Source organism: Tympanuchus pallidicinctus, unplaced genomic scaffold (genome assembly GCF_026119805.1).
Source record: "Tympanuchus pallidicinctus isolate F22 unplaced genomic scaffold, pur_lepc_1.0 scaffold15, whole genome shotgun sequence".
Classification (NCBI taxonomy): Eukaryota; Metazoa; Chordata; class Aves; order Galliformes; family Phasianidae; genus Tympanuchus; species Tympanuchus pallidicinctus.
The window spans coordinates 6,232,003-6,255,826 of record NW_026294669.1 but is presented as its reverse complement, the minus strand read 5'-3'; the positions used below and the strand labels follow the sequence as shown (position 1 = coordinate 6,255,826).

Here is a 23,824-nt window from a genome sequence, read left to right as displayed (position 1 = left end):
CACAACAATGGCAGCTGTAGGATCTTATGTCCCTACCTTGTAAGATGCTATTCCTGGATCGGTGATTCCTGGAGGATGCTCTCCGGTGCCATAGCCAGCATAGCTGATAACCCAAGGCTCGTGGAACGTAACCCAAAACTTGACCCGATCCCCAAAAGTGGCAAAGCAGAAGTCTGCATAGCTTGCAAAAGCATCTATGATACTGTCATTCTGCCAGCCACCAAGAACCTGAAGAGCCTGTGGGAGGTCCCAGTGGAAAAGAGTCACCATGGGCTCAATGTTAGCCTCTAGCAACCTGTCAATTAATTGGTTGTAATAATCCACACCCTTGATGCTGATGGTTTCATTGGTGCCAGCAGGGAAAATTCTAGGCCAGGCTATAGAAAACTTGTACAGCTGGGGATGAAGACCTCTAAGCAAATAAACATCATAGCTAGTTTTGTGGTAGCTGTCACACGCCACATCTGTTGTTTGGTTCATGTAGACATGACCTTCGTGTCCAAACCGATCCCAGATGCTCTCTCCTTTCCCATCCTCTGCCCAGGCTCCTTCAATATTAAAGGCACCTGTTGACGTGCCCCAGAGGAAACCACTTGGGAAAACATCTTGCAGGAAAGTATCCCTCTCCAATTCGGACTGGTTAGCAAACATTTCCCAAATTGTTTGATAGGAGGAGCGAGGGGCAGCAATTGGATTCTCTTGTAGAGTATATGTTTTGCTGAAAATAGAATAAAAAAGGGTTACAACCTCAAGGTGGATGCCAGTGCCACAGAATTTGCAGACAAGGAGCATAAATAATTGTTTGCTTCTCATTCAACTCACATATGCCAGTTAGGGAACAGCCACTTTGCCATCCAACCAATCCAACGTCCTGCCATCCAGCTGGCAGATGAAGGAGAAGTGCAATAAACTGCAGAGCACCTCAAGTGCTATGTATCTCGTGCATTTCTCAGCAGATAGATTTTCAAAATTCATTAAACTAGGTCAAAGACACAAACAAAATCCTTGCAGTGTGCAGCAATTTCACACGCTCACAAGTCTTCACAGGATAACCTAAAACCAATCAATCCTGCCTCACTGGTCCCTGGCTTCTTCCTGTGCAAAGACATTCCCTACAACTCTGTAGGCACAATTGGCTTCTCACTATCATAGGATAGTTACTATTTTATGTTTTTAATTTAATTTTATATATATACACACATAATATAAATTTATATATGCTATGCAGATGAAAAAAGAACAGTATGCTTGGAATATATGCCTGCTATTACTGTCTTGAAGGTGCAATCTGGGTAACTAAGCATGAAGGAGAGACAGTTACATTTCCTGAAATAGCAGGTTAGAAGACTGCCAGTAACAGCAAGAGACTGGACTGGGCACAAAGGCTTTCCCGTGCATTCCTTTAAGCAGCTAACAGCGATTTTACCACTACAGCCGTCTCCTGTCTGCCTAGCACACTTGTTTCTAAAGGATACTAATTTATTACAGTATGTGATTTAAGGGAAAAGAACTGTACCTTAAAGCATGAGATGAGAAGTCCAAGAATTCATTCACATCATATCCAATTGTACGTGCCTTCTCCTTATTAATAGCTGAAAACAAACAACAGATGGATAAATATCGCAGACTGTATGACATTACTCGTGCATACAATTACATCTTTTGAAACAAGGCTTTTTTATTTATTTTTTTTTCAAATAACTAATAGCTGTTTTTCTCAGATTTAGTATGTTGTGTTGTTTGTTGTTTTTTTCCCCAGGAAAAATTAAAAAAAAAAAAAAAAAAAAAAAAAAACCAAAAAACCAAAACAACAACACCACCACCACCAGACTTAATTGCAATGGTCTGGAAAGGACAATTACATAATTTTCCTTTCAGAGCCCTGCTACAGAACTCTTCTACTCCTTAAAACATGTCACTTACCAGTGACAATGGCAGCTACTGGTATGAATGGATTCTCTTCCAAGGAATCACAATCAAGGAAATTCAGACTAAAAAGCAATACTTCTATGTCCTTCCAGACTTTCTGCAAAACAAGAATTCAAAGAGAGATTTCTATTTTTTATAATATTTATTGGTTTTCCAAAGATGACATGTGGGAAGTTTCCATTTCTCGCTCTTCACTTCTGGCTAGGCCATCGCCCTCTGATTTAGAGGAAATAAGTGCCCTGCTACAGATACACAGAGCAAAACTGTTAACAAAGAGCCTGACATGCTCCTTTTCAGGCTGGTATTGCATATGCTACACAATCGTGAGCAAGGCAGATCATCTCAGTGCTCATCCCTGCAGACACGTGCACCTAGGTGCTGAATGACGTACAACAGTACCTTAATTGTCTACTACTGCAAATTATCCACGACTTCAAATTCAGTGTGAGATCCCCTCTAAGTCACTTTTTTGCAAAATAAGCTGTTACAGATGGCTTGCCAAGTTCAGTAGAACTGTAAGAACAATGATGGATTTATTCTATCTGCTCTACCCTATCACTAGAGTTTTAACTCCACGTCCGTCAAGTTCAGTGTTCATTTTCACACTGCATAATGTTACCTGGAATTCACTCATTTTCAGGTGGAAATCTTTTTCATTTCCACACCTGTACTGAAGGCGAAGAGACAGGAAGTCCACTGAATCCTGGAAACAAGAAAGGGAAAATGATCATCCTATTGGAAAATTATTGCAGTATTCTGTTCAAAACATAGAAGTTGCTAGATGTTTGATACAGGCACTGCTGGAGTAAGAAGCCAGAAAGATACACAGAACCCTGGAAAATACGAGTACAAAGCGGACGCTGTACGAGAAGATGCATTTTGTGCCTTTCCTTCTAAACAAAGCTAAATTTTAGAAGCACTAGAGTTTAAAAATTCATTGTAAGAATATTTTATGCATTTAATATTCCTGATTTACAATTGATTGTTTAAATTGGCAAGACTGAAGAGCCTCTGATTAATCAGATAGAGAAACCTTTATCGCCGTATGACTCAGGGTGGCCTTATCAATAACCCTTTGGAGAAAGTCCATTTCAGAAATCTTTAGTCATTGCACACCACAGATGTTACTTTACTAAAAGTCCACAAGTTCAAAAGAATAGATAGCATTCTTTTATTCAACCAGTTGCTGAAGCTGCGATTGAACAAACAAACTGATAAGCCTTCCATTTATTTTTCAGTCCAAGAGTTTTTTCTAGTTTAGTCAGCTCCTTCAGTACAACTTTCCTCCTCCTATGAACCACACCTTGCCTATATCCTTGAGATGTCACACTTATTTGTCCTACCATTAAATTTGGAAGGACGAGCCAAATGCCTGCATTGTCATTTGTTCACTGCATCCCACATCAACATGCTCTAGGCAAAAAGAACAACTAATGAGGGGTTTGGTCTTTACCAAAGAAGGGATGTCATCATCTTTATGGAGATTGTGCCATCTCTGTTGTAGACCACTTTTAGCATAGCTCAGGCTGTGCTTCAACACATTAAATAGATTTTTTTTTTAAATAGCAATTATTTTAAATAGAGTAATTTTTATTTGGTTGTGCATTAGATAGACCTGCAAATAAAAAAGCAGTAGGTACAGTTTTTGCAGACTTCTTGGTATTTAAGCATCTATACTGCTAAAGCTGCTAAATATATGAGAGAAAATATGCCTCCATGTTTTTAAATCAGTGCTTACTAGCCAAGAAAGAATGTTGAAGTAATTTTTAAAATCATAGAACGTCATATAATTGAGATAATAAAAATGTAAAATGTACCACATTGGACAACTAAAGTCTTATATAGCTTGCAATACATCACTTAATCCTATGTATCAAAATCAAGTGAAACAAAATCAAATTTAAATTGGAAATAATTTTCATTAAGGTGTTACCTGAAGAGAAACTGAAAGCAGCTCAGATGAAGTCCTATCCAAGGTAAGATCCATTCCTAAAGCAATGGACAGCTTTCCACCTTGGAAAACCAAACAAAACAAAACAAAAGCATGATCTATCAGTAGTGCAGGAAATGCAAACAGAAATAAAATATCACTGTAGATATTTTATAATCAAGTAAGACATATAATTTTAAAGCATTTTTCATTATCAAGATACTTTACCTTAAAAGTAACCATCTTGCTTCACAAATGTTTTTTTTCTTTTTTATCTTGTCAGTACATTTCACTTGAAATAAATGAGAGATGCCATTTTAAAGCATAGTCAGTTTTGTTCCACTGGGTTTTATAAGTACATTTTCAAAGTTTTCTACCCTTGGGTAGAAAGCTGGTAGATAAATTGGACCATATTCTTCAGGTCTGGACCTCTAAAGATGCATTCCTTTGGAAATATCTTAATGAAAAAGCCAACTCCCATCATGCTGAAGACAGATAGCTACTTAACTGGATGGCAAAATGTTCCCCTCCCTAAAATGGAACAGTGGCAATTGCAATTTCAATAATCAGTGACACTGAAATATGTAAGAAGGCCTTGAAAATGAGGTAATTAATCAGGAATTAAGGATATTTCCTAGACAATACATTTAAGATTTGATATATAAGCAGTACAAGACTACTGTTATTCCAGGGTACCAACTAGTTTTCAGTAAGGACCCTCAACAAGCACGTAGATGAGTCCTTAGGAGACAAAGCAGGGACAAGTATGGTAACATCTGTTTTTAAAGTACCAGTTTCTGCTGCTGAAATTAACCTGAGGCTTCTTAACGCTTAAAAAGAATACATGTCAGTATGCACACAGAGATACTTGCCTATGTTCTCCCTGACTACTTTGGCTGTCATTTTAAGCAAAATGCCATTACTAGTAATTGAAGAACAATTATGAAAATAGGGTGTTTGAAGAAATCCATTACTCAAATATTTCTAAGTAATTCTGAAAGCATTGCTGATAGAATCACAGAGATCACACGTAACAAATTGTGCGAAGGTCGTACACAAAAATCCTTCCCCCTGTTCTTACCTGACACAGAGTATTTCTCATGGTAAACTCTGTAAGCTCTTTCATGAGCAGCAGCCAGGGCCTGGACACGGGCCTGGAGGTCACTGTAAGGCAGGCTTCCCAGGAGCTCAGGCAAGTCACTGAAGGTGAGCCACATATCAGCCAGGCCTCCAAAAACATCGAAACTGAACTCTGCATAGTCCACAAAAAGGTCAGCAAAAGAGCTCGCCTTCCTGCCCGCAGCCACACTATCAGGAACACCCTTGTGATGGAGAACGACCACTGGCCTGAGGTCTGCAGCAACCAGCATTTTGAGCAGCTCCTGGTAGCACCGCACTTGAGCTTCATCTGGCTTCTTGGCATCCCCGTCAGGAAGGATGCGCGCCCACGGCAGGAAGACTTTGTAATGTGTTACCCCAATCTCACGGAGGTGGGAGAAGTACTGGGGCAGTTGGGAAATCACAGCATCTTGCTGACAGAAGTCATCATGGGCTTCAGACACAGTAGGGTCCAAAGCTTCTTTGGGTAGAACGTGGCTCTGCAGATGCAATCTGTGTGCTGATGTGGTAGGCAGAGGCCCAGCAATGGCAACAAAGTTCTGAGCTGATTCCCCATCTCTCCCAAAGCTAGTAGAGACTAACAAGAACAAGACAACTGTCTTACAAATGAGCTCCATTTCTGGACCTGGCTCACAAACTTTGTGTCCACATTATTTATATTATAGTAGGAGTAATATTTAACTGCAGTTATCTGTTATGAACTTCAGTGCTCCCAGAAACAGCTGACACTCAAATGATAACAAATCAGGACTTTCAATTGATAGATGAACAAATAAATAGACGTTCTGGATGCAAAAGGTAACAAAAGCAGAATCACCTACTTGGCTGCGGCTGGTGACACCAATGCCTGGTGTCACCAATGAGGAGGCACATTTGTGCTGTAATTCTTGGTTGCATGAAGGAAATCTGAGAAGGCAGCATCTTACTTCCATTTGGAAAAGTTGTTGTTACAGTTATTGTTACATAAACTCAAGAAGCAGATACACTGTGTGTCCCCATGCTAATAACAGTATTATTTTATTGCTAACCAAAGTACTCCTTCTTACAGCCTCGAGAACACTTTATCTGTTAGTAAGGTGAGTGCACAGAGATCTCTTACCCAAATTGCTGCAACAAGGAGATAACTTCACAGCTCTACATGCAAATACAGCAAAACTGAAGAGTTGAGATTGTGTTATTGAGAACCACTATCTGTGCTGCCTAATTGCAGCACAAGCTTAAATTAACTAAACAAAATTCTACATAACTATAATGAAACTATACTGAAAAACCAGTTGTCTCCCGCTTCACCTCCCTTAAAAGCTACTTTTTGCATAAAACATTAGTGGAATTATCTGGGCAACTTATCATTGCAAAGAAATACTTTCAGTATTATTTAAATTACAGTAGAAACTGTCTCTAAACTTTTGCTTTTACTCACAGTTGACAACCTCCTGCATATACAAAGCCTATAATTGGTGTACTTGAACTCTGTTTGATGCTCAGGTGACTATTTTATATTTTTAAGGAGCCTTAAAAAACTTGTTGGAACATTGCGCCTGTTTTGAGCACTCAAGTACCCTTTCCCTCCCAGCCACAATGAACTTAACAAGATCGAATAGGAACCTTATATACAGCACCACCTGCTGTTAGCTTTTGAGTACAGCAGTGTTAACTCCAGAAAAATATCCCTCCTCTCTACGATGCATACAGAATTGTAGGGAAAGAGGAAGTAGGAAGAAAACATTTCCTCCTTACCGAAAGAGAGCAGAGGAAAGAAAGAAAGCATAACGAAGAACAAATATCTCCCTGTCCTTAGGGTGAGTTATTAACAATATAGAAAATCATTGCTGCAGGGGGGGCAGTTGTTTTTCATAAAATGTAGCTTTAGCTGAGATGCAGTTTATGGGAAAAAAGTTGCAGAGAAATGTTACTGCAAACAGTGCCCAATGACAGCACAGTACAGCTTGCAACATTTATGAATCTTTTAATTCCATAAATACAACATCCATGTTTAAAGTATGCATAGTCAGACTAAGGAACATTTGGACTGCAATGATTTACCTCTGCAGACAACAAAGAGAAGTGGGAATCCATGTCCTCTACAGAGGAACCTACGACTCTTTAGCAAATCTGTAAGGAATTTAGGCTTCAATCTAGAAATATAAGACAGTTTAAATATTCTCTTGGATTTCTTTCACGCTATTTATATTAAGCACAGTGGGATCACTTCATTATTTAGATATTTTTTTAAATATGATTGTACTTGTATTAAAGGCATTGGTCACAACTCCACAGTTAAAGCAGCAGATGCTTGCAACAGTCACTGTCAGAAATCTGGAGGTTTTTGTTTTGTTGATTGGGTTTTCTGTTTTAAGAGAAAACATTTAAACAGCAAAGCCTGGTGCTTCAGGAGTTAGAAATGTTAGAAACACAGGGCATTGGAAAAACAGGAACAGGTTACCTAGAAAAGTGATAGTATTTCCCATGCAGGGAACATTCAAGACTCAGTTTGGTACAGGACAATCTAATCGATGGCTCTGATGCCAACAAGAGCTTGGATAAAAAGATGCGCAGTGATCCTTTCTAACCTGGACTTTCCAATAATTTTCTTTTGGAAACTATCACTTTTCTTCCCCATTTTTCATAACTAACAGCTAAACTACCATACCAGAATACTGGACGTTCATGCAACTGAAGTACAAAGCAACTCTTAAGTGTCCACATTTGATCTCTACCAGAAATACAAAGTAAATCTCTCTCAGAACTGGCACTGGTATGACAGGGAGCTTCCACAAGCCTCTGTTGGGCCTCCATTGCCATAAGCAGCTTACCCAATTCCTTGCTTCCCTGCTTTGCTTCATTTGTCATTCTTAGTTCTATCTCTTCAGTTTCTGGGCTTTTTAAAGTTCAGGAGAAACTGGCTCTAAGAGCTGGCAGCAGAAAAAAATGGTATAACTAACTTCCAAATGTTATATCAAACAATAATACAGCACCTACACTATTTACTTAATGGTTGTAAAACAAGGAGGCCAATTTAGTCAGTAATTAAAATCAGCTCGGGGTCAGAAGATCAATACATTGAAGTGAGCAAGAATTTGATTTAGTTGGCTCAAACTGACAGTGCAATAAAGATTATTTGGGACTATGCATCAATTACTCATCTAATACAGGCTAACAAAATGAATTCCAAAAGCAATACATAATGTCACCTTCAGCACAACTCTAGGAACTCCTGATGAAGAAATTCTGCAGTAACATGTGGAAGGCTAAATGGACACATCATGGAGTGGAGGAAGATAATTCCCATTCTCAGCAAATGCAGGATGGTGTACTGGAAAAAGAGACTAAGGTGTAAATCCCAGAGGCTACATTTAAAAAGTTACACATTTGAAATAGTATTTACCTCTGTAAGTGCATTAAGAGAAGTATTCTGCTGCCTTGCATTGACAGCATTGCTCCCAAAACTTGTTAGCATTCAAATTGGAGTTTGTTATTCCCTTACTCACCAGGAGTTGAAGCACAGATGAGACAAAGGTCACAAAATCAACTTACAATCTTTTCTATTAACTCAAATTGTGTTCTTGTTTGGTACAATATTAAACTGTTCACAAATTCTTGGAACCAAAAAGGTGAGCCTTGAAATTACAGTAAAAATAACAAACCCAAATGTTGACTGTAGCTTTTAACATGCTAAAAGGATCCAATATATTTATGTTCTAGTTTGAAAAATTGATTTCCAAATACATTACAAAATTCCGTATTCTGGAGTGCAAAAACTTAAGATAAGCTGGAAATTGAGATTTCATATATGCTTTTATCTTTCTAAACAAATATTAATATACATTTTTCCACCTTAAATTACAGTTTAACCTCATTACAAACTATTAATGGAAAAGTCACACACAAAAATCCCTCCCTATGCCATCCTGACATCCCCCTAGGGAAGACTGCATGTCCATGGCAGGAAAGACTTGTAGTGTGTGGGAGAGGTGGGAAATCACAGCAGGGAAATCCCAAGACCTTGCTGAGTCACAAGTCATCGTGGGCTTCAGACACAGCAGGGCCCAGAGCTTCTTTGGGTAGGATGTGGTTCTGCAGATGCACCCTGTGTACTGACTGGGAGAGGGCCAGCAGTGGCAACAAAGTTCTGAGCTAGTTCCCCATCTATCCCAAAGCTGGTACAGACTGACAAGAACAAGAACAACTGCCCCACAGAGCAGCTCCATTTCTGGATCGGACTTAGAAACAGTCAGTCTACACTAGCTGTACTTAAAATATCCTGGTATACTTTGACCTTTTACAAATCTTTCATAGGAGCTGGTATCAGGTTGATAAGAATTAAAAATATCTGAATATTTGTCTTCTAAAATAATGTAATAATCCCATACTGTACAGCACATAACTGAGACCAATATAAATTTAAGCAGAATTTTCTTATACAATTATCTGTAAACAAATTTACTAATGCACTCCTAAAAATCCCTCACAAACAAAGGCACTGCTCAAGTCACTTACGGGTCAAGACATTCCTCTAGTTGGGAGGGTTTTGCCATCCTGACCTAAAAGCCTTGCTTTGGGCTCAACTATTTTAAATTTTCTGTTCTATATATGCAACAGGAGCATGCACAGCTTTATTGTACCTAAAAAGAAAAAGCAGTAATCAGTTTTCATTATCTGTTACTGGCATTTAAATACTTCCTAAAACAGCAGCTGTCATGGAGGAAATTCTATCTTTGTCAAGATACAAAGGCTTTAGATCACTAATTTTTAAGTCTCAAAACACAGTCGTAGAAAATAACCCCACATACCAGTAACAACAAATCCACCCCCAAACACTGAATGGTCTTTTATTTACGTTAGTAAGAAAAGCAACAAAAGCCCACAGCATAAAAAGCCTACCAAAGACAATAAAACAATAATGAATATAAGAAGAAAATTCCTCTCATTTAAAACAGAAGTGCCTACTTCACTTGACACTAAGAAGAGTTATTGCATGAGTCTTCTCTGCATCTGGGTGATGATGGTGAAACCCACAAGTAATAATTAAATTAATCGATGTTATTTCTTTAAGAATTCCCAGGTCTGCTCAGTGTGTATGATCAACCATATGTCACTAACTGCATACTGGTGCATTCCAAACTAAAGCACTGATGCAAATTTGTTAGCTATACAGCAACTATTGCAAGAATGCAGAAAGAATCCACTTCCCAACATGCCACTAGTCAGTTCTACAGTCCAGCTCTCAACCCTCAGTCCTCCAGCATATAGTTGGGGTTGACAACCAGGTACGGGTCTTCATCAAAAGTCTCCTCTTCTTTGGAACCCCTCAGGCCTGACTGGGACAGTTCGATCAGAATGTGGTCCTGCAACAGAGAAAAAAATGTATTCCAACAAGAACAGAAAGGATTGTTTGTCCTTTTTCAAAAGACATCTCCTTTTTCTACTAGCAGCACCTCTTACTGATGAATTATTTAACCCTTCTACCTGTGAATTCACTCTAATAAGTTCCTAATTCCAACAATTACCTACACATAGCTTGGTTTCTGGGAAGGCTTCAGTCTAGCATTTTCATTCTTTTAAAAATGGCAAGCGTTTTTTTCTTTCAAAAATCCCAAAATGTTAAATGAGTAACTTCTCTGCAGATACACATTTTGATTCTGGGAAGTAGTATTTTCTACTCCAGAGCTCTGTGTTATGTAAGACACAAGAACTAAGATGCGCTGTTTGTATTTCTGCACGCTACTGCAACCAAAACTAAAGACATGCAGCAAATCAGCACTTACATGTCTGTAAACACATAGCAGAAAATAAAACAGCACTTCAAACTTCAAACACACACTTCTAATTCATTTCTGTGTCTTGTCTGTACCTATTTTTAACAAATATTAAACAAGAAAGGCACTTATTCTGCATCAGCCAGCAACATGAAAGCACAAAATGTATTTCTCAATTAGGAAATTCTGCTCAAAATGAATCAGTGCAATGCATCTTAAAGCCTTTCTTCTCCATGCACACATCTTTGTACGCACATAATGTGTAAGTCGGTGAATGACTTTCTCAATGATCTTCTTTTTGTTTATTAGTTCTTCTTCCGATTCGATTTCAGATTCTATTTCCTTCAGATACCAATTAATAAGTTCGCTTTTCTTTAATGACGAGTCATCCTCTTCTGCAAATAAAAGTTACATTAAAAAAAAACTCATTACAATACTGTTCCACATAATGAGAATAAGCATTACTACAGTATGATACCTCTCAAATCATGAAAGAAAAGGATTTCTGTGTCAACAGTTATAATGCTGAAAGGATAATCACACAACAGCCTGTCAGGCTCCCTTGCTGTTCTTAAAACATGTTTTGTACAGAAGACTGCTGTGTCATGGTTTAATTTGAGACAGATTGAGAATTTCATCCTTCAGCTGTATGCATCCATGAGGTTCACAAATTACACGAGCAGCTGAGCAAACACAACAGAATGAAGCTTCAAGAACAAGCAGCAACGAGGACCTGTAGCACCTTTTTCTGAGTAAGGACGAAAGATCACCATCACACAAAGATTAAGAATTCATCCTTCCCTCGTAAATGTCAGCAAAGAGACAACTCACACGTGGTGATGCTACTCAGTCTGCCAACTTTTTAACAATTCTTACCTTCCTCTGCTTTTCTGAGGTGCAACACAAGAAGATTAGAAATTCGTCGGTACTCAGAGAAGCCCAGCCTAAGAGAAGCTTTGGGTGCTGCATCCTTGCTCACGTCCTCTGAATGGCCACCTATCCCATTCACAAGACCATTGACCCCAGCTGGAGCTTCTGCTTCACCTGTTTGGACACACGATCAACTCTGTAATGCCTTTCAGCTGGCTCATCTGAGCCACTAAATAGTGCTGCACTCACCAGTCAGGCAAGTGGAGCACACAAGAAGGCTAAAGTAAGAGAGTTAAGGAGCTAAGATTCCTAGACCTTGTGAGAAGAAAAAACAGGTGGGAAACTGAAGAGAAGCATACACACAAACAAGGTAAGCTGTAAGAACTGGAGCTACGTTTCCCCTTGGAAAAGTTCTCCACAAATATTTTACCATTGACTCCGTCTTGCTCTTCTTGGTACTCCATTTCCTGCTCATCATCTTGGTCCAGATTGATATCAGGTGTCTCAACTCTAATGATGGATTTATTTAAAAGCCTGAAAGCTTCCTTCACGTGCTTTGGATGAACCTGGGGAAGATTTAAAAAAAATACACATTCTGGTAGCTCCAAAAATTCACCCTGATTGTGATAGTCTTTCTACCCATCTCACCTAACTCATTGTGAGCAGTAAAGACCTCACAAGTTACATTACATCCTGCTACAAGTATTCTGCATTCACATAAAGTTATGGAGGAAATAAGCAGCCTGATGGAACGTTTCAGGCTTTAGTTAGCATGTGGAGACAACAAATTTTAGTTCATTCAAAGAAAGATCAGCAGAGCATGAAACATGAAAGATATGGGTCTAAACAAGGACAGTGAAAACAGTTATAATTAATGAGATCCTCCTATGGAACTGAAAAGCAAAAACTGGAGAAACCTTTTCTTGCTGAACCATACTAAAAACTGTCTGTTTCTTTCTAAGTTGAATTTAATTAAAAAGAATCCAGTGGATGACCTTATTATACAACCAGTGTGTAGGTTTCTATCACGTGTGTCATGTGCAGTCATACTGCAATTAATGGTCATAACACAACATGCATTTCAACTGTGGCTGACAGAGGAGGAGCTCACATCACAAACACGTGCCTGACTGGATCTCTCTGCATACTCTTACGGGGGTTCAGACACCTTAAACAACCCCGGCATTTTAGATTGCTGGTCAGAGCAAACTGTGAGAAACTATAAACTGAGCAAGATTAGAGAAGGCAGCACCAGCAGTCCTGGCTGGTAGTAATCAATAACTGTCCCTCCTCTGTGGAACGATTTGACAGGTAAAAGGCTGAGAGCCCTGATACAACACTCATGCAAAAATATGCATGTTCTCAACTGGAGCCAGATGATCTCTGGCTTTTTGTTGTGTTCTGGGTGCTTTTTTGTTGTTGTTTTTAGGAAGCAGTACTCCTGGTACACAAATTCAGGCCGAGCACGATCACGTCACAAGCGAAAGCATGATCCCAGCTCTCCTCTTCACTCACAGAATTTAAATACATAAAATACCCTGGTCAAAAAGCCAGAACTCCCACAACATTCATAAACTTCCATCAAAAACCCATTACCTCATCGCAGCAATGCATGCGGGCCATGGCTTCAGACAAGCGAATCATGCTTTCCAGCTGCCTCACTGTGATCCTCCAGGAGGACTTGGTCACTCCAGAGCCGTCACGCTGCCGAAGGCGTTTGTACTGCTCCACTATGAAGTCCTCAGACTCTTTAGATATCTTTGTGAAATAAGATAGGAAGACAGTTTGCTGTGTCAAAAGCACTGAAGTTTATGCTTCTGAAATTAGATAAGATTTCTGTACTAGCTACAGCTTTTCTCCGAAATACTCTATCACACACAACACACATAAACAGAATGACCATCAGATTAGAATTTTATTGCAGTAACGACTGCAGTAAGTTATATTACAGTAAGTACTCTGACTCACCAATTATTACACAGATTTTTAATCAATTCTTTTTTTCTATTCCACTGACTTGCTTCTAAGCACAATTCATACTCGTCTTTACCAGATTGTTGTCTGTTTACCTTTCATTCTGCATACAAAGTACTAACACTGACTACAGCTTTGCATACATGCTTTTTAACCTGACTCTGCCTGCACATATACACATTCATCAAGAAAACAAACTACCTTCCACATGGAAATGAAATGGAAGCTTGCAAAACTCAATAAAGGGAGCTTTCTCATATGGAATAACTTACACAAGAAAGTGGAATTACCTTTGGTTTAAACTGCCTCGCAAACAACAGGTACCTTCTGATATCATCTAATGAATAGACACGATCAACAGATTCTTCTACTCTGGCATGCAGATCCACTATGCGTCTGGCAATGGCATAATCTGTCACCTGGGACATCAGTGCTCTGTTAGATCTTTCACAGCAGCAGCCAAACATCAAAACAACAGCTATATTCTTCCTCCCATCCCCTTCCCTCACACTCCTCATGGCTGAGCTGGCCTTTCCAGAAGAAGGACACTCTGCCAGAAGACCCAGACAATGCCCTGAAGATTTATAGTACGAGCAAACAGCCAAGAATGAATGAAAAGCAGTTTTAGGATTTAAACCTCTTGGAATTCTCCTGGGTTACAAGTTAGCCATAGAACAGGCAGAAAGCAGCACTTTGCAGCGTGGGAACTGCTTGCTTTCTTTATAGCCTGCTCTATCTATTTCAATAGCCCCTTCTTAATTATATCATTGCGCTGAGCAAAGCAGTGGAAAGAATCGTACTGACCCACCATTAATCTCTGTATCTTTTATGCTCCCAAGGCAAACGCCACACAGGCAGGTGGTAGCCATCTTAACCTCAGTGACTAGCAGTTTGTAAAATGCCTATTGTTGAGTTTGCAGGTCAAATCATCACAAGAAGAACAGGCAGTATCCTTGTATTCAGCAGAGCATATTCAAATTATATTGCCAGATTTGAACTTTGCAAAGAAAAAAAGCAGAAGCAAGAGGCTCTCACGAGACCAGCTTCACCTAAAACTGCAGAGGGCCACAGAGATGGGCAGAGGTCAGGAGCACGTTATGTACAAGGGAAATGTCTGTTTACAGATGCGATGAAAGTAAACTGTTTTTGAAAGTACTAACTATCAGAAAAGAAGCAACAGACATAAACTGAAGTTATGATTAGATATAACTCATAGTTTAAGAAACAACAGCAACAAAAAAAATCCACACTGTAGTGTCCAACATTGCTAAAGAGGCTCCTGAAGAGGCTGCAGAATGCTCAGAATTCACCAGGCCTTGGCCAAATACTCAACAGTGATGTGCTGAGCAAAAGAACAGACTAGAGACCTCCAAAGGGCTTTTCTGATATCAGTTATTCTACAATTGCTCAAAGTTACCTCATTACATTCATCCACAAGGATGAAGAAGAGATCAAACCGAGACATGATGGGTGCTGACAGGTTTATATTCTGCTTCAGTGACTTAGATCTGTCATAGCGCCCGCCAACTGGGTTTGCTGCAGCCAAAATGGAGGTTCTGGCATTCAGGGTGGCCTGACAAAGAAATCAACAAACAAAAAAAGACATAAACCACTCGCTAAACCAATGTACTGTAATTTGAAAAGATCAGTGTACCATCTTCTAGAGAACTTAATTAGCACGTTACAACAAAGGCTCTTCAGAAGAGTCCAAACTCTTCTAACCAATCCTTTCTAACCAGCTCCAACATTGTATCATCCTGCCCTGATACACAGCATAATGATTCGATATTTCAACGTTATTACACATCATTATTGAACTTATAAGCCCTTAAAACTGCTATTCAAATCACCTTGCTTTCAAATAGTGCATATCTATGAATATTTCTACAAAAAAACAAATCTATACCATTTCAGGCTTATTTCAAGGGGGGGGATTTTCCCACACTAATTCCCATTTTCTCTTTCCTGCTCGCTGTCTCTTTTCTCCTTTCAGTAAAATATCTGATTCTTGAGGAGCACAAGGCCCAGAAACTTTGCAGGTAAATGATTTCTCTCTCCCTGCCACAGTGAGGCAGCTGCAGAGCTGCCATGAAAATCTGACAGACTACACCAGATCAGAGTGTACCACACACAATCTTGTAGACCACACAGCCAAAGGAATAGGACAAAGTACCTTTACTCCAGCTTTAGTAATGGATATAGTCTGCTGCTCCATTGCTTCATGAATGGCTACCTGATCCCTCATGTCCATTTTGTCAAATTCATCAATGCAACACACACCCTGCAGTGAATAATAAAAAGCAGGTGGCTCATTTAAAAAACTTTTGGAACAAAAGAATCTTTAAGACAGTCTGGGGTCTTTAGTCATCAATTACAACAATTCCAAGGATGCAGGAACTGGGTTCCTGGACTCACATTATCTGCCAACATCAGTGCTCCAGCTTCAATGACAAATTCATGTGACTCTTCATCTTTCACAACAGCTGCTGTCAGACCAGCAGCACTGGAGGCTTTCCCGCTGGTGTACACAGCACGAGGACTGAACTCATCCACGTGTCTATGGAGAAAAGCAACAGTTCAGAATTGTGTTGCACAAACTTAAGCACACAGACTAAAACCTGCAGAAACAAAGTAACTTTCTGGAATCACTGCTTTCAACTTCTAAAGCCAGGACTCATCCCTTCAGGAAGCAACTGATGTTTAGGCAGGTCCTCCTATCAATAACGACAATTGAGTGAACCTTGGGAACTAATCCTTATCTAACTACAGCCTGGTTACACCAGCAGAAAAAGCAATCCAGACCTCCTCTCACAAGTTTTCTGCTGACTTCGAGAGCCAACACAGCTCCTCACGGGTCAGGTAAACGTTAGTCAGCACAAAAGAGGAGCACACCACAGCAGGAAGCAGCTAGGCTGACCACAGGCAGCCTGAAGCAGCTGCACTGCCTGCAGGCAGCTTAAAGCAGCTTTTGGTGTCTGCATATTTCTGAGATGCAGTGTGTGTTGCAGGGACCTCAGCCTTGTGGAGAAAGATGCAGTGATAAATGAGCATCGTAACAAAATAAAACCATATTAAGTAGAATTTCAAGTAAAAAAAAAAAAAGATTATAGTTTAAGGTGCAGCATTATAGACAAGATTATTTCATAATTACTGTGCAGATCTAATAGCTCTCTAGCTGAACAAAGTGATGGGACGCACCAACTTAGACTAAGCTAAAACAAGCGAGAAGAAAAGAAAATCACAACTTAATCTAATATTTTAAGATGTGCTATTTTGTGTGATTTTTAGTATTCAGTGACTTTCAAAGACATAGAATAAACCATACTTTCCTCATCACCTAAACAACAACAGAAACAAACTCTTAATTCAACTACTTGTAATTACCACAGGGAACTGTTGCATTTGCTTCAGCTCTATTCAAATAACTGTCCAAACAACTCCTGGAAAATTTTCTCAACTATTTTACTTCCCTCTTCTCTGTTTAATGTAGAAAAGGCACAGTACACATCTACAGCTCTGGTCACACTGGTCAGTATTTAAACATCGAGTTTTAAAGAGATTCTTACTTTAGAAATTGACTCTTGGCTGTACTGGGATCACCAACAACACAAACATTGATGTCCCCACGCAGCGAAGTGCCCTCTGAAGTGGTCTTAGGAACTCCTCCAAAAAGCATCAGCAGGACACCACGTTTTACTTCATCATTACCTGCCCCAGAAAAAACACCCAGCTAAAAAATCCACGTGCAACTACACATTTTTCCTGTTTTAAGGAAACTTCAAAACACTTGGGCACATCTGCTCCGAGTTTACCTGTTTCCTAAACTTCCACTACAACTGCATTTATGAACTTGATACACCTTCAGGGAAGAAGGGCTCAGAAGGCAGCTGGATTCTTTATGCTACCACAGCTCAGAACATGGACAAAAGTCCACTGATTGCACTTCTCAGACACGAGTCCTCAAACAAGTTCTGAGCCAGAAGCAGCAGCAAACATATATGCATGCACATCTATGTACATCAGTGTACAGATTAGGAACTCCTACATCTTTTGAAAAAGGCAAATATAAAGAATAAAGTTTCATAGTAAATGAACCAATAGCAAAACCAATCATTTTGTCTACTTGTGCAGGCTCTAATGATTTCATGCAAGTCTGCAGGAATTTGGCTCTCTGTTTTCTAGCGTAACCAGTTCTGAAGGGGAGCGTTTGAGATCAGTGATATTGAGCCTCAAGAATTCCCCAAATGGTGCTACACAGATATCAAAAAGAACTCACATGTCACAACTGAAATCCCTGAAGCTACAACTGGAGTCTTACCATGGATAGTGGGGAAGAGGCTGGTACACAGATTATGATAGAGGTTTTTATCTTGGCTCATTTCAAACACCTTTTCCCACTCTTTCACTGTCATTTGGTTTTTAATGCTTTCTGCAGTCTGTTCTTCATCTCGAAGCTCTTTCCCACCAAACTAAACAAGGGAAATCAAAAGAATAAAAATAAAAACATGACAAACACGATCATGACTGAATGCAAGTACTGCACACCAGAGCTTACACAAACTCGCCCTCTAAACTGGGTAGAAGAACGCATTTATGAAGACGAATCATAGGCTAAGGAAGTTCATCATCTTATACTCTTAGAACACTAAGAAGCACAAAAGCAATACAGACAGCTCCATAGGGAGCAAATGGAGTCTAAGCTCAGTCCATGGGCAAAAAGACAAGAGATGCTTGTTTGTTCAGAAAGTAAAAATAGAGCAAAAAACCCCACCAGTACAGCTTCCTTTGACTAAAACTTGCCTTAATCAGAACTTAAAAGATCTTGAATTGCTCTGGATCAAGGCAAGAAATTTCTACATTCTGAAAATTGTGTAATGCACACGAGGTTGGTACACATACATATTTAAAGTTTTGTACACCCTCAACCTGTAATTTGAGGTAAGAATACAGAGCAGAAATCATCAATAATTTTCTATCTATTTTATTCCCAGACTCACCCGTGGGTTTGTTGGTGCAACGTAACAGGCTAAAAAGACCAGTTTGTAGGACAGCTCCCTGACTCCAAGGGCACGAAGTCCCCGGACTCCTTCAGCTTCATAGCCCTCCGTCCCACTAACCCGTGAGCCAGTTTCTGCACGAACCCCTGCCAGGAGAATACGAGTCAGAACAGTTGCAACCAGAACAAGCTGCACGGCATCGAGGTGATGAGCAGTCACAACAAACCTGGTGTTGACAGCTGAGCCACATCAGGCACAACAATCAGTGATCCTGTGAAGTCACATTTGTCACCTGCTTGAGCAGATTCCACTGCTTCTGCACGCAGGATCACTTCCATGCTTCGAGGAATGCTGCCCCGGGGCAGCTCGGCCTGCGTCTCTTGAATGCGAACCTGAGGAGGTACAGAGCATTAAGCACTCAGATGTCACCAGATCTGGAAATGCTTTGAAAGCCAAGCTGCTAACAAATGCAGTAGGAAGCATTTGCTTGCAACCATCTGATTCAATCAGGTGTCTTGGGAAGCTTAAGAGGATTCACAGGGACCACAGTGCCAAATCTGAAGTCAAGGAAAAGCACTGAGGCCACTCAGAGTCTATTCAGTGCGACGCTTTATCGTGAGATGCGATGTGCTGAGGATCCTGCAGAGTAAATCCATGTGAAAGAGTGAAACACCACAGATACAAACAAGACACTTCTTTTCAGACTCACGTGAAATAATTATGCATGACCTATCTGTGACAGCAGACTGACAAAGGCTTGAATACGTGGGTTTTCAGTGGCTTGCTTACCTAATAAATGTCATGCAATAAAATCGTTTAGATTCTATTTATAATTTCCCATGCTTAATCATAATTCTTCAAAGAAAGAAAGAAACAAGGTGCAGAAACTCCAGTGCCTTTATTCGAGGTCTTTTTAATGTGCAGCGGCAGCAACACCTTTCAAACACCACAGCAACATCACATCACCATTTGTCACCTCCCCATCCGACCTCACCACTGTACCTTTTGGAAGTCAACGAATCTTGATTTGTTTGTGTCCAGCAGGAATCTCCTTCTGTTGGCACAGACTGGGTTTCTGCAGATGTTTGGCTGCGTGTACTTAAATTGCTGTTCCACATCCTTAATCACTGTCTGGCAGTCTAGGCACAGGAAGGTGCCACTGACCAGCTCTGGATGAACTGGGTGGGTACGTACCACCTGCCCACTGATACGCATCAGCGAGCCAATTTTGGCAGACGTCAGCTCTCGAATCCTGCGTAGAACAGAAATTAATTCCAGATTAAATTCCTAGTCCAGCTGACACTTCATGCCCAGAGTACTCAAGTAGTAGCAGTATGCTTTCATTCCATTTGTAACAGAAGAACAATTGTAACAAGCAAAAGAAACAAGGTTAAGAAAAACAACTTCCCATTTTGTCATTTTTACATACTTTTAGACTAACATAAATTACATCATCGGCACTTCAAAAGCAACACATTACATCAGATTGTAAAATACAAAAGTTAAATTAGTTTGTCAGTATCTGCAATCACTTCCAGTCCAGCATATGTATGATTCACAAATGAAAAACTGTTTCATAAAATCATGCAACTTCTTCACAATTGTACAGGTTAAGTGCACCTTCTATGCTGCATAACGAGAACATTTTCAATACCCTTTGACATCTTTTTCCAGTAGTGAGAATATTCTAGTTTCTAAGATTAATAATCATCTTACTTGTGTCTGGTAGGCAGATCCTGAAATGCAACATAGAAGTCCTTGCTTGCAGGAACACTTCCATGGTCTCTAGCAAAAGTCCTTACTGCTCGGCAAAGATAAGGATAAACCCTGAAATGAAGGCAATAAGTTTAATTTCTATATGAGATATCAAAATGTTTTTTCACTTTAGACTACGTCACAGGTTTGTATCATATATTTGCAGGCTCTAGCTTTAAAATATTTTCACAGTGAGAAGCTCTAGAGCTTATCCTGCATTCTCATTCTGCCCACCTATTTCTTTATCAGAGTAAATGAAATTGCCTTATTCACTCGTCGCTTTCAGAAAGACTGAATTAGTAAGAAATAAAGGCTGAATTAGTTAAGAAATAATTTTTGAATCAGTAAAAATAGTTTCCTAAATGTGAGGTTTTTCAGGATACCGAAAGCAGATGAACCGCAGGTGAGACCTTATGGGCCTGCAACTGCTGCACTGGTCAGATTTCAGGCAATCCATACACTTTACCTGTAAAATTCCTCCTGAACAGTGGTAGAGAGCTGCTGATTGAACTGCTCCAAATCCACAAAGCTCACAGTGAGGGTGTTCCGCTCCGGCCGGATCAGCTCTTCAGCATCACGCAGGTATTTGACCTCCCCATCACTGTTCTGGAATCTGAAAGCAAGCCAAGGAAATGAGTGACAGTTATACATCAGATAGAAACCAAATACTTCTGGATTCAAGAGGGAAGAATTGTATGTGCAAGAAATCAATGGCACCCCCATTGCCTCAAAGTCTCTTCCAGCAATGTTCTCTCCCAAGCAACAAGCCATAGGACAAAAGGAAACAGCCTCACATTGCAGCAGGTCTTTAGGTTGGATTGTAAGGAATCGTTTTCATTTTAAGGGCTGCGAAGTATTGAAACAGACTGCCCAGGAAGCAGTTGAGTCACAATTCCCGGAGGTATTTAAGGACACAGACATAGTGCTTAAGGACATGCATTAGCTGCAGACTTGGCAGCGAAAGGTTAACGGTTGGAATTCATGATCTCAGGGGCCTTTTCCAACGCCAATGGCTTTCCTCTGCCCCCCATGACCACGCCGGCACACACGCAGGCCAGGCCTGCACAGCTGCTCTGCCACACGGACTGCATTCATCGTCCAACCAGGACCCTGTCTGCCTAGTTCTGCTCCCTCAGCACCCCTCAAGGGCGGCCTCCACGTTTCCACAACGAGGCTCGGAGGGACCTTGCGACGTTACCACAGAGCACCTCACAGCCGGGCCCAAGCTTTTCTGACGGGAACGAGGGGCAGGGCCGCAGACCCGCCGGGACGGACCCTCCCCCCTACACACACCCCGGTCGCACTCACTCCTCGAGGAAGTCCTGGAACAGCTTCTGGCACTTCTCGGCCACCTCATCGCGCAGTTGCTGATGCTGCTGCGCCGCACCCGCGCCGCCGACCGCCACGGCCAGATCCATCGCTCCCGCTGCCGCCCCGCTCCCGGCCCTCGCCCCACCCACCACCCTTCGCGCCGCAGCCGCGCCGGCCAATGGGTGGCCGCCGTCCCGCAGAGCCCCGCCCCTCGCCCCGCTCTTCCTCTTCCCTCTCGGGCGTTTTCGCGCCAAAATCGAGCGGCGCCTCAGGGCCGTGGGCGGGGCTCGTGCCACGCCGTACGCGCACGCGCCTGGCGCCTCGCCTTCATGGCCGCCGGGCGCGCGCAGTCGGCAAAGCTTTGAGCGCCGCAGCCCGTGGGGATCGAGCGCGCCCCGTAACCGCGCGTTGAGTCATCCCAGAGCGCGCGAGTCCTGCGGGTGCCGCCCCCATGGCGGCACTGGGACCCGGGGCTCCGAGCTCTGTCAGGAAATGGCTGCTCTGTGCTGATTACACGCGCGGCACGTGCGCTGAGTGTAACGCGGTGTGAGCCAGTCCAAGGGCGGGCGCTTGTGCGCTTGAGGCGGCATTTGCCGAGCGACGGCACCGTGCGGTGACAGCTGCTGGCGAGCGATGCGCTGCCAGGAACAGCTCTGAGGGCTGCGAACAACTGCTCGGAATCGCAGTGCCACCTGCAAAGACATCCTGCTCTGCCCGAGCGGGAAACGCTCCTGCAATTAAGGCAGCTAAGGGCTGATTTTTTTTTTTTTTTTCAGTTCTGAAAGACTTCTCAGAGACTCTAAAAATAAAAATCTAGCAGTGCAAGCTTCCTGCAAGTGTATGTTATGGTGCTCTTACTGTGCAGCGCACAGTCTCATTTGCAGAATGGTAAAAGCAACTCATTGTAACATTTTCTTTTTAGGGATTTGCAGTGAATATTGGAAATGAAGTGTCTTTGCACTGCACTCTCACTGCTTAGACTGCAATAGAGATAAACCCGAGCTGGTGTTTGTTTCATTCCACAGGTACAACGTGCTTGGTCATCATCGGGTGGCCCTCAGCACACACAGTGCTGCCAAAAGAGTAATTAAAGTGATTAAAAAGTACTTCTCCAAAAACATCCCTACTGCTTCTAAAAGCACGTAACAAAGTTCAGCTCACCATTCAGAGGTGGAGGGCAGTCGGTACCAATCCTGCCCCAGCTGCAAAACCCAGGGTGAGGAGAAGCTACGTATCCTGGCACCAGCACTAACAGGGCAGCTCTTGGCTGAAGCCAGCTGGTGTGCTCCCAGCCCATCTGCTCTCTTCTAGTTCTTCCTCTCTCAAAAGGCAGCCTCTTTGGAAACCACCCGTGACAGAAGGAGTCTGAAAGACTCCCCAGGTTTTATCTGGAAACACGGGCTCAGTATCTTCCCTGGGAAAGATCCTGTGGGGGAAGCCTATCAGTTTCATTATATCTTCCTTTTGTTATCAGGAAAGCCTGGAAGGGCAGAGATGAGATGGTGAAGTTACTGGCACAATCAGTGTGTGAAAAAAACATTTTGCCCTCTATATAAAGGAATAGCTGATTGATCTTAAGCACTTACTACGTGAATTCAAATCAAAGAACAAGCTTTCAAGCTTCAGAAGATGTCTGCAAGAATATCAGTGTTCGGGTTTTTTTTTCCCAAACAACTTGAAAGCAACTACAAAGTTTTGATTGTAGTGAAAACATGCACGATTCTGACTGAAGATTTAAGTACCCATAGACTAAGGGAATTGTATCTGTGTATGTATCTAAGGACACAAAGTGAGACAGTTATTAATTGCAGATGTACTGGAAAGCGTGGGACCCGAGCATGATGGATATGAATGATATGGAATAACATGTGGAGATCGATCATACTGGATGGAATGGGATGGAATTCATTTTCTTCCAAGCAGGTGACATGGTGCTATGCTATATACATTTGTGACCAAACAATGGAGGCTGAGCAAGACGTTAGGAGCAGACACAAACAGGCAGCTGACCTAAACCAACCACGTAACATCATAAGCAGCAATAAAAAGGGAGAGGAAGGGGTTGGGGATTTGCCATATTTTGCTGAGGAACTGGCTGGGCACTGATCTGGAAGATGGTGAGCAACTACCTTTGCATCCATCGCTTGTTCTCTTTTCTTCTTCACTTAGCAAACAATTCTGCA

At 41.4% G+C, this 23,824-nt stretch overlaps 2 protein-coding genes across 7 annotated transcripts in view; both read right to left on the bottom strand.

The window, feature by feature from the left end:
• Window positions 1–5,610, bottom strand: part of LOC128076739 (lactase/phlorizin hydrolase-like) — a 48,958-nt gene extending 43,348 nt beyond the window's left edge. For both annotated transcript variants that reach the window (XR_008204637.1, XM_052674801.1), the window contains exons 1-6: window positions 4,941–5,610; window positions 3,863–3,942; window positions 2,549–2,632; window positions 1,924–2,026; window positions 1,517–1,592; window positions 37–718 (exon numbers count right to left, since the gene is read on the bottom strand). Coding sequence is in view for 1 of the 2 variants with exons in the window: in XM_052674801.1 (XP_052530761.1) it covers window positions 37–718; window positions 1,517–1,592; window positions 1,924–2,026; window positions 2,549–2,632; window positions 3,863–3,942; window positions 4,941–5,595 (1,680 nt within the window). In the remaining variant the exon portion in view is untranslated. The remainder of the gene's footprint in view (window positions 1–36; window positions 719–1,516; window positions 1,593–1,923; window positions 2,027–2,548; window positions 2,633–3,862; window positions 3,943–4,940) is intronic.
• The window catches only part of MCM6 (minichromosome maintenance complex component 6), a 43,265-nt gene extending 21,490 nt beyond the window's left edge, over window positions 1–21,775 (bottom strand). The window contains exons 1-17 of one of the 5 annotated variants that reach the window (XM_052674837.1): window positions 21,639–21,775; window positions 20,797–20,943; window positions 20,292–20,402; window positions 19,578–19,827; window positions 18,802–18,967; window positions 18,576–18,721; window positions 17,897–18,047; window positions 17,145–17,286; window positions 15,994–16,135; window positions 15,752–15,859; window positions 14,996–15,151; window positions 13,869–13,997; window positions 13,201–13,362; window positions 12,035–12,170; window positions 11,611–11,778; window positions 10,990–11,129; window positions 9,792–10,323 (exon numbers count right to left, since the gene is read on the bottom strand). In XM_052674837.1, coding sequence (XP_052530797.1) covers window positions 10,210–10,323; window positions 10,990–11,129; window positions 11,611–11,778; window positions 12,035–12,170; window positions 13,201–13,362; window positions 13,869–13,997; window positions 14,996–15,151; window positions 15,752–15,859; window positions 15,994–16,135; window positions 17,145–17,286; window positions 17,897–18,047; window positions 18,576–18,721; window positions 18,802–18,967; window positions 19,578–19,827; window positions 20,292–20,402; window positions 20,797–20,943; window positions 21,639–21,748 — 2,478 coding nt within the window. In that variant the 5' untranslated portion in view covers window positions 21,749–21,775 and the 3' untranslated portion in view covers window positions 9,792–10,209. Of the gene's footprint in view, window positions 1–9,791; window positions 10,324–10,989; window positions 11,130–11,610; window positions 11,779–12,034; window positions 12,171–13,200; window positions 13,363–13,868; window positions 13,998–14,995; window positions 15,152–15,751; window positions 15,860–15,993; window positions 16,136–17,144; window positions 17,287–17,896; window positions 18,048–18,575; window positions 18,722–18,801; window positions 18,968–19,577; window positions 19,828–20,291; window positions 20,403–20,796; window positions 20,944–21,638 lie in introns of those variants that run through there. The other 4 variants (XM_052674841.1, XM_052674840.1, XM_052674839.1 and 1 more) reach the window with 4 other exon arrangements.
• Window positions 21,776–23,824: the final 2,049 nt, after the last annotated feature.